The sequence below is a fragment of the Mauremys reevesii genome, linkage group 10 (assembly GCF_016161935.1).
Source record: "Mauremys reevesii isolate NIE-2019 linkage group 10, ASM1616193v1, whole genome shotgun sequence".
Taxonomy (NCBI): Eukaryota; Metazoa; Chordata; order Testudines; family Geoemydidae; genus Mauremys; species Mauremys reevesii.
In genome coordinates this window covers 11,242,504-11,258,934 of record NC_052632.1, presented here as the reverse complement: position 1 = coordinate 11,258,934, position 16,431 = coordinate 11,242,504, and the positions used below count along the sequence as shown (strand labels likewise).

The following is a 16,431-nucleotide window of genomic DNA, read 5'->3' as shown; positions in this document are numbered from 1 at the left end:
AGCAGTATACCATGTAACATGTTTGCATCATGGTTGTGTTAGGCCTGATCCACACACAGCTAGTGCCGATGCAGGTCTGTCAATTATAGTTATTCTGATGCAGCCACTAGTGTGGATGCAGTTATATCAGTGTAAAGGTGTCTTGTATTATACCTCTTCCTACTTGGGAATAAGCTATGCTGGTATAAATACCCGTATAACTGGGTTCATATTAGAAGGGTTGTACCACTTTAACTATACCAGTATAGCTAAAGTGGTACAACTTTTATGTGTGGATGAGGCCTTATAAGCAGAGTTTGTGGTAAAATGGGAGAGCAGTACACAGTGAGGGTCTTTCAAGTGTCTGAGTGCCTTCATCTCCTACTGGCACCGACAGGAAGTTAGGGGTAATTCAGCCCTTCCCATGTTCAGGGCCCAAATGAATGCTTTGTGCAAAGGATATCTGTACTATGAACCTCACACTTGAAATTGGCTCACCTTTCCAAACCCTGCCTCCATGCCAATGAAGATTTATTTTACAGACCCTTTCGCAGAAACACTAATTTGTCAACCTGTTTTTAATGCTACATTTAAGCATGCATAGTTGTTTAGATTTTTGGTTTACTGTCTGCCTCCTCCCACTCCTGAAAAGGCAGAGAGCTGTTTAGTTTTAAGGGCCTCTATATGTTTGATGCATATTGCATGGAGTATTAAGACCTGAGAATATTTGTTGTGTTAGGTGAGGGGAATCCCAATATTTCTTTTGCTTATTTGATGATCTTTTTAAATTTTATTTTTAACAGCATCCATGTGAAGGGATAGATCTGGAATCTTCAATGTCCTCTCAACTTTTTGATGAAGAAATTGTAAGTTTATGTGTTTGAAATGTTTTGACTCCTGAGCAGACTATCTGGGAAAATGGGGGTTAAATTTAGATTTGGGTTCAGCTCCTTACAGATACTGGGAATACTGTACACCTGAATCTTCAACTTCCTTAAAATATTTTGTTTTGTTTGTCTTTTTGGTGTGTGGGTGAGGGGAAGTGGTGTGAGACAATCACATGTCAAAAGAACTAAGGTACTCTAGAAAACAACACCATTTTCAAATGAGATTTCACATACAAGCTGCCACATTTTTCAAATACCTTTCAAAAGAAAGGGTTGGATACAAAAGAGCCTTCCAACTGTATTGCTTAGAGCAGTGTTTCCCAAATTTGGGATGCCACTTGTGTAGGGAAAGCCCCTGGCGGGCCGGGCTGGTTTGTTTACCTGCCGCGTCCGCAGGTCCGGCCGATTGCGGCTCCGACTGGCTGCGGTTCACTGCTCCAGGCCAATGGGGGCTCCAGGAAGCAGCAGCCAGTACATCCCTTGGCCTGCGCCGCTTCCCGCAGCCCCCATTGGCATGGAGCAGCGAACCGCAGCCACTGGGAGCTGCGATCAGCTGAACCTGCGGACACACCAGGTAAACAAACCAGTCCAGCCCGCCAGGGGCTTTCCCTGAACAAGCAGCGGACCAGCTTTGAGAACCATTGGTCTAAATCAGACTAGGTTATGACACATGCTGGCCATGTTAAAAAGATGTTGTTAACGTACATTGTTAATGTGTATTTGCAAAATTTGGATCCAACTTTGGGACTTTTATCATTAACATCCTGAACTCCATTATCCTCCTCCATAATAGTGATATAAATCAGATGTTTTAACGGAAGATGCAGCCGGGATGATGATAATGGTTTATATCAGTGTTTCCCAAACTTAGGACACCGCTTGTGTAGAGAGAGCCCCCAGCCGGCCGGGCCGGTTTGCTTACCTGCCGCATCTGCAGGCCCGGCCAATAGCAGCTCCCACTGGCCGTGGTTCGCTGCTCCGGGCCAATGGGAGCTGCTGGAAGAGGTGGCCAGTACGTCCCCCGGCCCGCGCCACTTCCAGCAGCTCCCATTGGCCTGGAGCAGCGAACCACGGCCAGTGGGAGCCGTGATCAGCCAGACCCGCGGACGGGGCAGGTAAACAAACTGGCCCAGCCTGCCGGGGGCTTTCCCTACACAAGCTGCGGCGTTCTAAATTTGGAAAAAACTGGTTTATATTATTGGCAACAGCTGGAGTTCCCAACCAAGATCAGGGCCCCATTGTGATAAATGCTGCACAAACACATAGGGAAGGACTGTAAAATATTAGATATCTTTATGAAAGTTGTCCAGAGAAATGTTATACATTGGAAATGAACATATCTGAGTGGAGATGAATGTAAAATGTACAAGAAAGTAGCAGGAAAAGAACAAACTTTTATGTTACTCCAATTTGGAAATCTTAATAGAAATAACCAGCGTACAATGCATATCTGCAGTATTATTTGTCATTCTCACGTATGGCCCATCCCTTATATTACCCCTTTTCTATCTCTTGTGAATGTGTGTGGTGATGTTCTGATTATCATTATTTGTATTATGTGTTTGTTATGAGTACTGCTAAAGCTGGCTGAAATTCAGGATTTCTAGTTCATAGGCATTTCCAGTATTTCAAAATTTCCTGCAGACCAGAAATTCCAAAAGAATTTGGGTTCGGAAGCTCAGAAACATGTTGTTTCAAAATGAATTATGCTCCCAGACCAAGGCAGCTACTGTCTGAAATTGACAAGAAATAATTGCTCTGCTGCTGAGGCAGTCTGCATGGCCAGGGCTGCTTTGGAGCTGTGGACACTAGAAGCCTCAAGGTCCTCAGATGGCTGCCGGGAAACCAGACAGGTTTCTTTTGGAACTCTGCCTCTGATTTGATACAAGTTCATCAAACTCAAGATGTTTCCGGAAAATAATTTCGGGTTAGCCGAATCAGCGTTTTCCGACAAAGCTCTGTTTTCTTGGAAATGCCTGACCAGCTCTAGTTATGATTTAAATGAAGAAAATAGGTAATTCTGACACAGACTTTAAAACAAACCCTTTGAAAGTCAGCTTTTGTGCGTGCGTGTGTGTGTGTGAGTGCGTGTGCACGTGCCAAGACCTGCGTAACCCGGATTCCCCCTTGCATAGGGAGAGGAAATGAGGCCTGTGAATTTCAAGTCACTCCAGAAACAGAAAGCATGTTTTTGTGTGTGAGCTGAGCTGTATAGATGGTGAAACTGACGACTGACTTCTTTGCCTTGCCACAGGCTCTTGAGGAAGGAAATGACTGTTTGAGCAGCTTGCCCAGCCCCTTTGCTTACCTACTGACAATACACCTGAAAGAAGGCCGGAACCTGGTCATTCGGGATCGCTGCGGTGAGTCTGCCTTTTGATGTACAGCAGATAACTCTCTTTTTAACAAACAAACAAACAAACAAACAAGAACAAGCTATGGGCCTGATTCTCCCTTCACTTCTTTTCACACCAGTCTAACTCAATTGGCTTCTCACTTACTCTGGTGTCAATCAGAGGAGAATCAGGCACTACTTCTGTCTGCCAGTCAGAATGCGAAATTTCCTGCCATATAATCACCCTAGGTACACAAGGGAGGGGATGGGCAGATATATATTGCTGCTTTTCCCAGGTGTGAGAATTACATACTTTGCAATGTGACGTTGTAAAGCTCATGCTTTCCTCCTACTCCTGGCAAAAGACCCAGTTCAATTCTAGTTTACTTAAAGGAAACCAAAGGATGTTTTGAAATCCAGTGGGTGGTAGTGCAGGGGAAGACAAACAGTTTTGTAACTTCAAGGACAGTGTCTGAAATGTGTGTTTTATAGGGAGGAAGTTAGTAAAGATCTCAGAACTTGAGGGTTCACTTCTGAGGGTAGAGATTATGTAGTTTCACTTAATAAGACCTGGGGTGTATGCTTTATGGCTTTGTGAAAGGAAGGTCAGAAAGACATTGAGGAAATGAGTTAATCAGTGGGACATTATTCAAATATTAAGTGTTTGCCATTTGGGTCTCTGCTGGCTTGAGAGAGTAGCACATAGTCATTGACTGTATGCAGGAGCATTTCCTTTAAGAAGTTAGACGTGCCTCTCCAGAAATATAATCATTAGTATTAATTAAAACACTCTGTCCATGGAGAAAACTCTGAATACTTTTCCATTGCAAACATATAAGCACTTTCTGTCTTGAAACTGAAACAAATAAGACACAAAGTATACATGAGTAACAGGATAAGCATGGACCTGTTTTACAGATTTATTCACTTTCTTATTATGGGCCCTAGCTTGTTATTGGGCTCCTTTCTGATTACTAGATACATTATTTTTTCTACACTATATTTTACTGTCCTAGGCAGAGGGCAAGCTCCTTGCCAGGGATTGTTATCTTTCTCTGGCCAGCTCCTAACATTCTGAAGATATTAATAAATAAATGTTATGTAGTCTAAATCCTTTACCTTTTAAACAGAACTGCTTTTTGTTGAAGTGTTTTCTGACAGTGCAGCATGTCACCATGTTCAGTAGAAACCATATGTGTCAGAACAAGTCTTGCTGCTGGATGGTTCTGTGGATGGTTCTTGCTACAAGTGAGCAGCTTGGGCAGAGGAATGTTTCCCAAGAAGGCACTCTATCTCACATTGTGTTTGCTGTGGCTTAGTGAGGCATTGCACAACTCGGCTCAGTGTAACCTGACAACACAAAGACGATCCAGGGCAAGATGGATTTTGTTGGTTTGCTGTCATGTTGTATACCAAATCCTCAACTTGTTTAGAGAGGGCGTGCCTGGGGAGATGTGCAATCCACTAAAATTCCTCCTGCATACAGAGAAGTACAAAACTTGGGTGTCTGCCAGTCTGGCATTGCTATAATATCTATACACAAACCCTCGACTTTAAAAGCAGAGTTATGCTCAGACTTTTGCCATTATGATGCTTTTTGACTCGTGGATTTTTCTTCGTGAGAAACTTAGTTGGACTAATCTGCAGCCATCAGTGTTGGGGTAAGAGAGAGGTTTTGCAACGTATTGTTAAAGGTGGAAAGTCCTGGGCTCATCCTACCCTCCAGCAATAGGGGAATTTAACAGATAAAGGCCTGACGCCAAGAGTGCCCTGCCACTGAAAGTCTGACTGTGGATCTGTCAGCCCATAAAGTCTTGGTAGGACACTATGTCATCGGAGTTGCAAAGAGGCAGCCCCTGAAATAGCTATGACCTACTCTAAGATCCTGGTGGAGCTCTAGTAATTGATAAGGAGCCAGTGTATGGCATGGTGTATTTTCTGATGTGCTCCCACTGGCCTTTTTTACCTAGAAGATGGGTTGCGCCGCCCCATGCTGTACGTATATGCTTCTGTCTAGGTAAAAGAAGGCAACCTATTAAATTAGACAGAGTAAATATTCAGGGTCATTCCGCTTTTATTGGCAAAGAATACAGTGTAAGTTACTGGGCACCTGAAAATGTCCACTTAGGAAATGGATCAGTCTGAATGTGAAATCATTATATGTCTAAAAAAACCAATATAATAAACTTCAGCCAGTTTGGTTATATTGGGATGGATGAGGGAGCTTAAAAAGATTTCAATGTATTTATTACTCCCCAGGCTTTTCTGATTGCTCTGGCAAAGATTTCAAGTTATCTCCCTGTGAATGTGGAATAGCTTATTTGCATGTGCGTAGATAGGTAGTTCTGGATAGAGTTACCTGGTTCGTATCTGCCCATAGATCACTGGGGGTTTCGCTTCTAAGAGACCTCCTGAAAATGTGAAGCTTTGAGAGTGCCAACTGATGCTCCTGAAAAGTTTGCGAACAAGAAACCTACCCAGCTAACCAAGCAGTGCTGTTAAACACAGCCATCAGATGGGTTTAAAACCCACAACTCTAGCTGCTTTACTCATGTGGTGGCATATTTGCTATGAGCAAATAAGTATTTTGGTTCTCTAGGTCTTCTGGGACTCTCGTAAGCAGGGTTGGTGCATTTCATTGGGATTTTACATTGTTTGTTGGCCTGAAAATGCTCTTAACTTACTAAAAAAGTGCAGATCAGCATCATTTGGCAAACTGCAGCAATGTTGTGCTGTATAGCAGTCATGGTGGAGAGTATGTCAGAGGCATTCATATGTTAAGAATACCCAGTATCACTGTACCACTAAGGCAATGGTTCTCAAACTGGGGCCGCCGCTTGTTCAGGGAAAGCCCCTGGCGGGCCGGGCCGGTTTGTTTACCTGCCGGGTCTGCAGGTTCGGCCGATCGCAGCTCCCACTGGCCGCGGTTCACTGCTCCAGGCCAATGGGGGTTGTGGGAAGCTGCGACCAGCAAATCACTTGTCCCGCACCGCTTCCCGCAGCCCCCATTGGCCTGGAGCTCACAAACACTAATAAATTTTAAATAAAAAGTTATTTGTCAGCCTAGGTCTATTTTGGTAACAGTATTCTTTGACTGATCACCACTTTAATTTGTTAATTTTTGTTCATATTGGGGAAACATGATTCAAGATGCACAGTACAACTACATGGGGAAACAACCCTATGATCTTTATTTACAGACTGATCATCCACAAGCTCTTTAAATAGATAAATATGGCATGGACTGTGATAGAATATGTTATATCTAGACATGAATAACTGTGTTAGTGGTGCCCTCTTGTGGTCATTTTAAATGCTGCAATACACTTCAGGAAGAATGAAATTATAGTACAGTGCTGGGCACTTCCCTAGATCTCTTCCATGGTGGAACACCAAGCACTTTAGAAATATTAACTGATTAACCTGCTCAGTCCCTCCAATTGCATTCCACTCCAGAAGTGGTACAGTTAACAGTGTACACGAGTGCTGCAGAAAAAGGTTAGGGCAAGAAATGAAGAAGAACATGTTAATTGGTTGATACTCCAGGGGACAGATGAAGTTAAGGACATAAGAATGGTCAGACTGGCTCAGACCAAAGGTCCATCGAGCCCAGTATCCTGTCTTCTGACAGTGGCTAATGCCACGTGCCCCAGAGGGAATGAACAGAACCGGTAATCATCAAGTGATCTATTCCCCGTCGCTCATTCCCAACTTCTGGCAAACAGAGGCTACTGACACCATCCCTGCCCATCCTGGCTAATAGCCATTGATGGACCCATCCTCCATGAACTTATCTAGTTCTTTTTTCAACCCTGTTATAGTCTTGGCTTTCACAACATTCTCCGGCAAAGTGTTCCACAGGTTGACTGTGTTCGTTGTGTGGAAAAAAAATGCTTCCTTTTGTTTGTTTTAAACCTGCTGCCTATTAATTTCATTTGGTGACCCCTAGTTCTTGTGTTATGAGAAGGAGTAAATAACACTTCCTTACTTACTTTCTCCACATCAGTCATGATTTTATAGACCTCAATCATATCCCCCCTTAGTTGTTTCTTTTCCAAGCTGAAAAGTCCCAGTCTTATTAATCGCTCCTCATACGGAAGCTGTTCCATACCCGTAATCATTTTTGTTGCACGTTTCTGAACTTTTTCCAATTCCAATATATCTTTTTTTGAGATGGGGCAACCACATCTGCATGTGGTATTTAAGATTACTGGTCTTGGTGTGTAGCCAAGATACCAGAGTTGATTGATCTGCTGTTTTTTCCCCCATCTCCTCAGAAGGACATCACCTCCAGCATCCCAGGCCTTCCTAACACTATGCTGTGTTTTTTGTCCAAAAGTAACAGAGGAAAGCATGCCGCCTACTCACTTGCCAACACTTCTGAACTAGCTGTTCTAATAGCGATTAAAATGATAGTGCAAGTCTATCATTGCCCCACCCACAATCACAGAATTGCCACTACTGCTTACTGAGTATAGACATTTTTCTTCACATGGCTCTTCCCAGACTGGCTGATCTTCTTCCCTCCTGCTGGCAGTGGAAATGGCTGTGCTGGGAGCTTCAGATGCATTTAACAGATTCACTGCTCCTCGCCAGCCATCGCACTTCCTCAGAACTCACCAACTATATTCTTACCATCTATTAAGTACTAATTAATGAAACTTAGCTAAATTCATCTCCAGTGTAACTTCACTGCCATCCACAACTGTGAAATCCACAGTTACATCAGGGGCAAATTCGATTTTCTTCATTATCTTTCATCTGTTTCCTTCATTTTCTCCTCTTCTTTCCTTCTACTGTATACTACTCCCTCAGTCTATTTTTAATTGTTCTCCATTTCCTTCTCGCCCTTCTCTTCATAGCACTAATTCCAGGGTCTCTTCTCCTTTTTGCTCTGGTTTGTGTTTCTTCCTCAGTCCCTCTGATTCTCTTTTAACTCCCCCTCTTCATTCTTATTCCCCATCCCCATCCTCTGCTCCTCCTCACTTACTTTCTTTACTTCTTCATTCTCCCTTTAGCTTTCTCTCCCACCTTTTCTCTCACTCTTCCATTCCTGGCAATTTTGCCTTTTTTCCCTGCCTTCCTCCTCCCCCTCCCTATACTTGCTGTGTTTGGGTGCAGGGAGAACAGTTTCTCCAATCAGCTGAAATCTGACCCAGCTCTGCAGTATTCTGCTGCTTTCTACAAAATGGTTAAGCAGTGGGGGAAGAAAATAGGGATGGGGTGTGTGTCTACTTCCTCTCTTTGCTCAACTGCTGGGGACGGGGAGACGGGGGGGATGATTCCCTGGAGAAGGAGGGAAATTTTCATCCACCAGTTACTCTGCCTGTGGAGTTGTGCTCAGTGTCGCTCCCTCCTAACAGCGAGGAGAGGAAGGGCCCAATCTGTTGTTTAATTGATTAATATGCACCTGTTCCTGTTGGGGACAGGTGATGGTTTAGTAGTAGCCAATTTAAGAATGGAGCTGGATTCTGCACAACCCCCCTTGCTATTCACAGACACAAGGATGAAGTTTTTTGGAGTGCTTTTGGCCAGGTCTGTAACCTGGCCTGTGTTGAGGCCTAGAAGTCTATCGACCAAGTACTGACCTTACCGCATCTTATCAGGCTATGAGTACTACATAGACTCTCACCACAAGGCAGTTTGGCGTCAGGCCAAATCATTTACTTCACCTTACTATGACACATGCAGGTTGAGTCTCTCCTCCCTACGGTAGCTTTATATCCATCAGTTTTTAGTTCTTATAATGAAAGAACTGCACATTGGAGTGTGTGCATCTGCACAAGTCCCTGTACTGGATTGAGCCAAACTGTACATTTTTACTGCTGAAAGCATTTGTTAAACGTAGGTTTATTCTTTCATGCAGTGATGATTCCCTTTGACTTTCTCGTTATGTTTCAAGTCCTATCTATTTAACCAGTAGAAGTGCTTTTGTGGCAAGGGGTTTGGTTAATTTTGTGTCTTGGGGAGTTTTTATCATCAGTAGTTGATGTGTTAAATTGTGGGGTAGATGGATGTTTGTGAATGTTTAACTTTGGTACGATAAATTGTAAGAAATCATCATAAGTGCATTTTGTTAATGGAATATACAAACTTACAAATAATGTGGGTGCTGCTGAAAACTGTTCAGGATTCCAGGGTGTTAAGATCATTCTGTTGCAATTTCCTGGGTTTCAGAAAAGCTTAATGTCTTTTCTCTCTGGCCTTGTAACTGCTGCCTGACCCTCAGATTTCTACAGTGGACTACTTTTTTGGTGGTCTCTCTGATCCTTTCATATGAAGCCTCAGACTTTCAGCTCTGATATTCTTGGAATTAGAAGTGAGTTAATCCCTTTTTGATGTGTTTTACTCTTACAGTCCTTTTTCAAAGTGCTGTGTGTTGTTAAACTGAGCCATTCTAATGGCCCTGAAATGCTCTGCTCCTTCACAGTGCTGATATGTTGTGACTGTGCATACTACTGGCCTTCTGAGTCATTTTGGGCAACTGTGCAATTGTGTCACTGAGCAGTACTGTGATGTCACACATGTGCCTTTTTTGTAATGAAGTGGTCTCTTTCTCGCCTGTTATTTGAGGATTCAACTGACAATTGGTAAAGCGTTAAACATTCAAATATGCTACTATAACAAGAAACAGAAACTCAGGTCTTCTTGCTGAGGTTCAGTTTCTGTATTTGTGGTTAGGGTGAGGCCAGTAGCTGGCTTTGAGACGTAAGGTATTTTTTCCCCTGAAACTCTGTGCGATTATGCTGTGTATCACTGCAACTTATTTCTGTGAAATGATGTACACTGAGTGGCTTAGTTGTTTTTCTGGCCACATGCTGTAACAAAATCCATCTTTCTGTCTCTCTTCCACACCAGTCTCCTGTGAACATAGTCGTGGTTTTTCCACACGTCTGTGACAGTTTTAACATTCTGTACATTGCTTTGGGTCTCTTCCTTTCTCTCTGTGGTTTCCCTAATAACTTCCTGTTGTCATTTCGTGGTTTGATCAGTCTTCTTCCACCTCTTTAGAGAGAGATATTGAGTGTTCAGATCTATTTGTTTGATTTCCTCACATGCTTCTCCTCTTTTTCCCAAATCCAGGCAGAGCAGGAGAGTATTCACTCGTGCATGAGGTGTTTATTTCTATAGTCTTGCATGCCCATCTCATGACTTTGTGGATTGATTGGGATTCACTTGACTAGATCCATTGAGGTGCACCATTCAATACAAAGTAAATTTTAAAAAATGAATACATAAAGCATTTCTATTTAAACTGGGCCATAACTAAAAAATACTGTGATACCTTCACAATGTTGGGATATCCCGTGCCAAGCTATTAATGTGATTACAGATTGCCAGACTATAGTGGAAGGGGCTGTTTTTTATATATCATTGAGCACTTTGTCAGCATACATGTAAATAAGACTATTGTTTAGAATGCAAGTTTAGAATGTTAGGCTGAATAGTTCACAGCAAATAAAGTATTTGATAAATTTAGACTTTCTCTGCTTTCAGGGTATCTGCAATCAGATCATTAGTTCCTCATATCTATGATTCAGATTTACTAGGCAACTTTCTACCCCAATGATTTTGCTTTAAGGCTTAATTGTGAGCAGTCTGCAAATAGCTGGAATTTGAGCCATGTTGGGTAGTTACAGGTTGCCAAGTAAATCACCTTGCGTTGTTTGTCTTCCCTGAGCGCCGGAACATGCAACACTTCTGCTACGAGTACTGGATGTGCCAGCTGCAAATTCGGTTTCTGTAAGTGCTTGTGCATGTAACTCTGAAACTTTGCCTCCCACATACACTCATTCCAGTAAACACAATCACTTGCATGATCGTGAGAAATGGACTTGCACGGGGAAAGAACTTGACTAGAATGGTTTCATCTAAAAACGAGAATGTTAAGCAGTGTCCACCCAGCTCTGGGAAGAAAAACGTAAAATCTCAAACCTATGCTGAGTACCACCTCTATTAATCAATCCTTCATCTTAGACAACCACCTGAAAGCATTCTTAGGTAATTCCTGCATTATGCAGGAGGTCAGACTTGATTTTTTTCAATACAACTTTTTTATCCCTCTAAATAAACCCCCCCCCAAAAAACGACCCACACCTGCGTTAAGTAACTGATATTTCCTGGGCGTTGGAGTGACTGCATAAGAGAGGTTTCACTATATTGTAGAAAATATGGCTTCCTATTTGGTTTGCTAGGTACCCCAAATGATTAATACTCTAAATGGAAGGTGCTGTCAAAAATGTGTAAAAATAACATAATCTGGATGTTATAGAATGAGTTTATCATCATTAGAGTCTATCCGCCCTTTCTGGTGTGATATTGATGTGGTTAGGGAGGCATCACCCTAATGAGATCAGGTGACTGTGCTGCCCTATGTGGATTGAGTTGGTGTCAGTCGAGTTCCAGGTGGGCAAGAGTCCAAACCACGCTAGACACCATCACAGTTTACACTAATTAGCTGTCTCTTTGGCAGTCCCTCCAGAGAGGCCAAGTGCTGAATGGACCTGGTGACTGAATTCCCCTCACACCTCTAGTGGTGGTCCCTTCAATGAAAGATGAGAGTCCCATTACCCAAGTGGAGTGGGGAATCTTGTGCTTCCATTGTGCCTATTTTGTGTATACTTAGAGGACTTCAGTCGCCCGGGCCCTCAATTCATCATCTTTCACCAGCTGAACATTACTTCCACTTTTTAAAGTTTTTCACCTGACATCCTCCACATATTTAATACATACTCCATGGAAAACTGGCATACACAAAACAAATGAAAATACGGTTGTGGAATCCTGGGAAGGCCATTTAAAAGTTGTTATATGGTGTTTGCTTTAAAAAAGAAAAAGCTTGTCACATAAGTTGATTTTGAGGCCCTCACATTCCATAGACTTTCTCAGAGATCTGCTCAGTGCAATACATTTTATGCTGCAGTTACAGATGTTTCTAAAAAGAAACCAGCCTGCACTAGAATATATCACAGGGTGTCTGCACAAGCATGTGTAGGTGTATGCGCCTAAGAAGCTGAGTGATTCCTTTTGGGAACGAACATTTCTTTTCTCCCAGATGCCCTTTGCATTTATCAGAGTAGTCATAGTTTCAGAGAGGTGAGTTGCTATAACTTTGTGGTTGGTTGTTCCCAGTAGACAGATGTCCATATCACAAAATTTGCCACCCTAAATAGCTCTGTCTGGAACCTTTGTTAACAATCTTTACAGCAAGGCAAACAACTGTGCGGGCAGGAAGACTTAGGGCTTATGTACATGTCAAGTTACTGTGCGTCAGGGGGTGAATCTACAGCTTGCGGTGCAGTAATGTTCCATGAGGACAGAGCTTCAGCAGTGTGAAGGTCTCAGAGTGAGGCTACACACCCCAGCTTGCCGGGCAGTAACTTGCTATGTAGCCAAGCCTTTAACTGTGCTCACACCAGCATGTTGTGTGTTCACTGTAAAAATGACATTCACAACATTGACAACTGAGTCTACCCAAAAACTTTGAAACAAATCAACTTAAAAAACAAAAAGTACATTAATGAAGTTTAATTAACCAAAATTCCTACCCCACACAGGGCTTTTACCCCAAAAAGAAGCACCAAAGACTCTATTAATTCCACAATGAGCTTAGTTACAGCTATAGAAAAGGTGCTCAGAGATTGTGGTAGTGGGCAGAGTGTAAAACCCTAAGATAGATTCTCTTCCATATAGCTTCTTATACCAGCCTCATCACTATAGTGTTTGAGCAGCTTCCAGTAGCACATCAAGCAACATAAGTAACTTGTCATATGTGGTTTGTTCTTTCTCTCATCTTTTCCCCCAGGGGAGAATTGTGTAGTGTTTTGTTTTGGTAAATTTGTGGGGTTTGTGTGTACACACTGCGTGCGGCAGCGAGCATGTGTGTGTGTATGATGTATGGTCTGAATGTGTTACAAAAGGCAAGTTTGAAGAAGTATGGTTTCCACTTGACGTGGAAGGAAGGTGGTTAGGATTGTGATGGTTCCTTAGTTTCTATGGGTGTTAGTTCTACAGCCTTGGATTGGCCCAAGAAAAAGCTCAGTTTCCTGCACACACAAACTTTACCCTTATGGTAAATATTGCACCATGCTCTTCATTACTTCCTGGGTGCACTCCTACCATCTATTCTCTTGGTCCTCATATGGTTTTCCCTACCCACCTCACTAATGAACATGTGCCTTGACTTCCATGTTCTTTTTAATGCCACTTGATGCTTTTTTGCTCCAGGAAAAGACAGATATTCATTAATTATTGCTTCATGGGTTGCTCTGACCTTCTGCAGGATGCCTAGCATGCTGCTTACAAGGTGCATTTTACAAAACATCCCTTGTCTGCTTCCTTGTTTTTATCAGGCGTTAACTCACATTCTCCTTCTAAAAGCAGTGGCTCGTTTCTAGGCTTATATATGTTCCACACACCTCTTCACTGGCAAAGTGTTCGGGTTTATTTTCCTTCATAGTTTACAGGAGGCATTTGCTTCTAAACCATTCACGCACATAGCTTTTCAAATACATAGGCTTTTTCATTTTTTTTCCTGCTTCCCCCAGTAGATACTTTATTCCATTTTTGTTATTTCTGTATAAGAGTGTTGATTTTTTTCATTTAAAACAAAAATACCAGTGATCCATCTTATAATAGCTTTTGGTCATTATTGTAAACAACTGTAGTCATATTATTTCTATGGCTTTGCTGAACAATTACACTTGGTTTTATATGGCTATAAAATAAGTCTGCAAAATATTATTAGAAATACATTCATTTTCTTTTCCATATTAATATTTGGAATTTAATATCCTAAAACAACAATTAAAATGATCTCGGATATATACTGTATGGTTTTCTTTGTTTGAGTTCTTAGGATTGTGGCACCGATAGATACTTGTATTTCTAAGTACAGATATTGTTAATATGCTTGCATACCCAGCAAACCGATCTCTAGAGGATGAATATGTCATTTGAAATAACACCAGGTCTGCTATTCCTTTTTCAAAGTGTGAAACAAGGTTAGTAAATATTGTTGATGTGGCAAATCTCATCATAGCTGCTAGAGGGCAGCAGTAACCATTTAAAAACACTATGAACTCTTTCTGAGGAAACTAAACCCTCTCTAGTTACTGGGTACAGAATACTTTTGTTTGTTTAGGCAACTTCAAGTTCCAGTGAACTTAGTCCACCTATACTGAGTGAATGGCCTTCAGTGTTACAGGATAAGCTGCTTTTCTAGGAAAAAATACTACTAAAAAATAATCCACTGAAAGCATGGTAAAGGGTAAAAAGGAGGTCTTTCATATAGCCCCAAACCTTACTCCTGTTGAAGTCAAAGGCAAAGCTCCTTTTTGACTTTAATGGTGCAGGTCCATAGTGCTTTGTGCCTGACCTCTATTGTCTGTTCAGTTTAGAAGATTACTTCCAAGTGCAGGGGGAGTTTATCTTCCAATATATACACATGCCCGCATTCACATGCTCACTCACAACTGCAGAAGATAATGAATGACTCTTTAATATGAAAGTTAAGTATATTTAGCAATCCATGGGGCATTATAAACCCCAAGGAGAAGGAAGAAAGGGTTATATAGTGTGCTTTCATCCTGGCCAATGCTGACTAGCACGCACAGTCTGACTAATTACTTTAAATGCAAGCCAGCTGCTTAACGGGTTGTAAAATCCATGAAAGGATCACAGTTTGAAAAAGGAAAAATTGAGAAACAGATTTTAATTAAAAATAAAATGGGTATGGTGAAAATTATTTTAAATAACAAATAACATTAAAATAAATATCCTTCCTTTATTTAATAAAAAAGCACCCCAAAATCTTAGTCACAACAGAATAGTTTTTCAGAGGTCACACTTTTTTCTCTATTTTTATTGGGCTTTTGCTTAAGACTTCAAGAAGTGAATCTGCACATGTTCATGCTTGGTTTATGTCTAGGTCGGGGTCGGCAACCTTTGGTACGCGGCTCGCCAGGGTAAGCATCCAGGTGGGCCGGATCGGTTTGTTTACCTGCTGCATCTGCAGGTTCGGCCGAACAGGGACATGGCAGGTAAACAAACTGGCCCAGCCTTTGGCGAGCCGCGTGCCAAAGGTTGCCGACCCCCGTTCTAGGTCATTGAGCATTTTTCTGTCATTTTCCAACTTATTGAAAATAAATTTCAAAATATGGAGCCATGCTCTTACCCAGTTTGGAAGAGAATTAAGCTAAACTAAATTAAATCCACTTGAATTCTGAACGAGTGTGTCTACACAGGGATTTAATGCGGTTTAACTAATCTAATTTAAATGCCCACCTTTAGTTAATTCAGATTAATTTTCCTGTGTCCCCATGGAGACAAGTCCTAAGAAAAAGAGAATGAGACACTGAAAAAAGGAGACCTCAAAGCTTCATTAGAGCTAAACAAGTTAGTTGTGTATTCCTCCCCACCGCCCCTTACTGAAAAAGGGTTGTGGTTTAGTGTTTTGTTCTGCTCCATTTCTAATCTGGTGCCATTGCCAGAAAAGGTTTTATGTTCCTGCTGTTTGGTTCCATCAGAATAAATACCATAGAGCTGCATTGTTTGTGAAGCTCCCGATGCAAAGGTTAAAGTCCATCTGTTGGCTGACAGTGAGACGTCATCTCGTCATTTGTCAATCTGAGTTGCATTCTTGAGCAGCCGACCCCTTTTTTTCCTGCTTACCTAGTTGAGATGTTATGTTCCTGACAGTAAGACAGTTGTGCTCAGCTAGCAAATCGCAGCATGTTTCTCTTGCGTGCTCTCCCTCAATTATTTTCCGTAACAATTAACACTCTACTAACTTGGCACCCTTTTCTTGTTTGGCTTTGTAAACCATCATCCCCTTTTTTTATTAATTCCAGACATTAATATTTTCTTTCACGCAAGTGCTGCCATTCACCCATGAAAGAGTTTGAACATTATGTAGCTGTCAAGATACCTAGGGATTACCCAGTATGCCTTGCCTTAGTAAGTGACACCACAGGGCCTGCTTTTGAGATGTTTATTTTGAGAGTAAGCTGACAAGCATGAAGGCTTGATCCCAGAGTGGCAATCTTATTTAATTAAAGGCCTCTTTTTATTATAGTTTTTATCCACTGTTTATATATATGTGTGTGTGTATGCGTATCAGAATGATTGTTAAAGCCTGACTCACTTGAACAGTGCTGTTGTACAGTAAAAAGGGATGTGTGGGGAAGGACTGGTCATTCAAAGTAAGGTCATTCAACAGCCTTGAAACAT

At 41.8% G+C, this 16,431-nt stretch overlaps 1 protein-coding gene across 10 annotated transcripts in view; it reads left to right on the top strand.

Moving 5' to 3' along the window:
* The window catches only part of MCTP2 (multiple C2 and transmembrane domain containing 2), a 178,763-nt gene that overhangs the window by 57,246 nt on the left and 105,086 nt on the right, over positions 1–16,431 (top strand). For all 10 annotated transcript variants that reach the window (XR_005585626.1, XM_039492368.1, XM_039492369.1 and 7 more), the window contains 2 exons: positions 783–845; positions 3,121–3,229. Coding sequence is in view for 9 of the 10 variants with exons in the window: in XM_039492368.1 (XP_039348302.1) it covers positions 783–845; positions 3,121–3,229 (172 nt within the window). In the remaining variant the exon portion in view is untranslated. The remainder of the gene's footprint in view (positions 1–782; positions 846–3,120; positions 3,230–16,431) is intronic.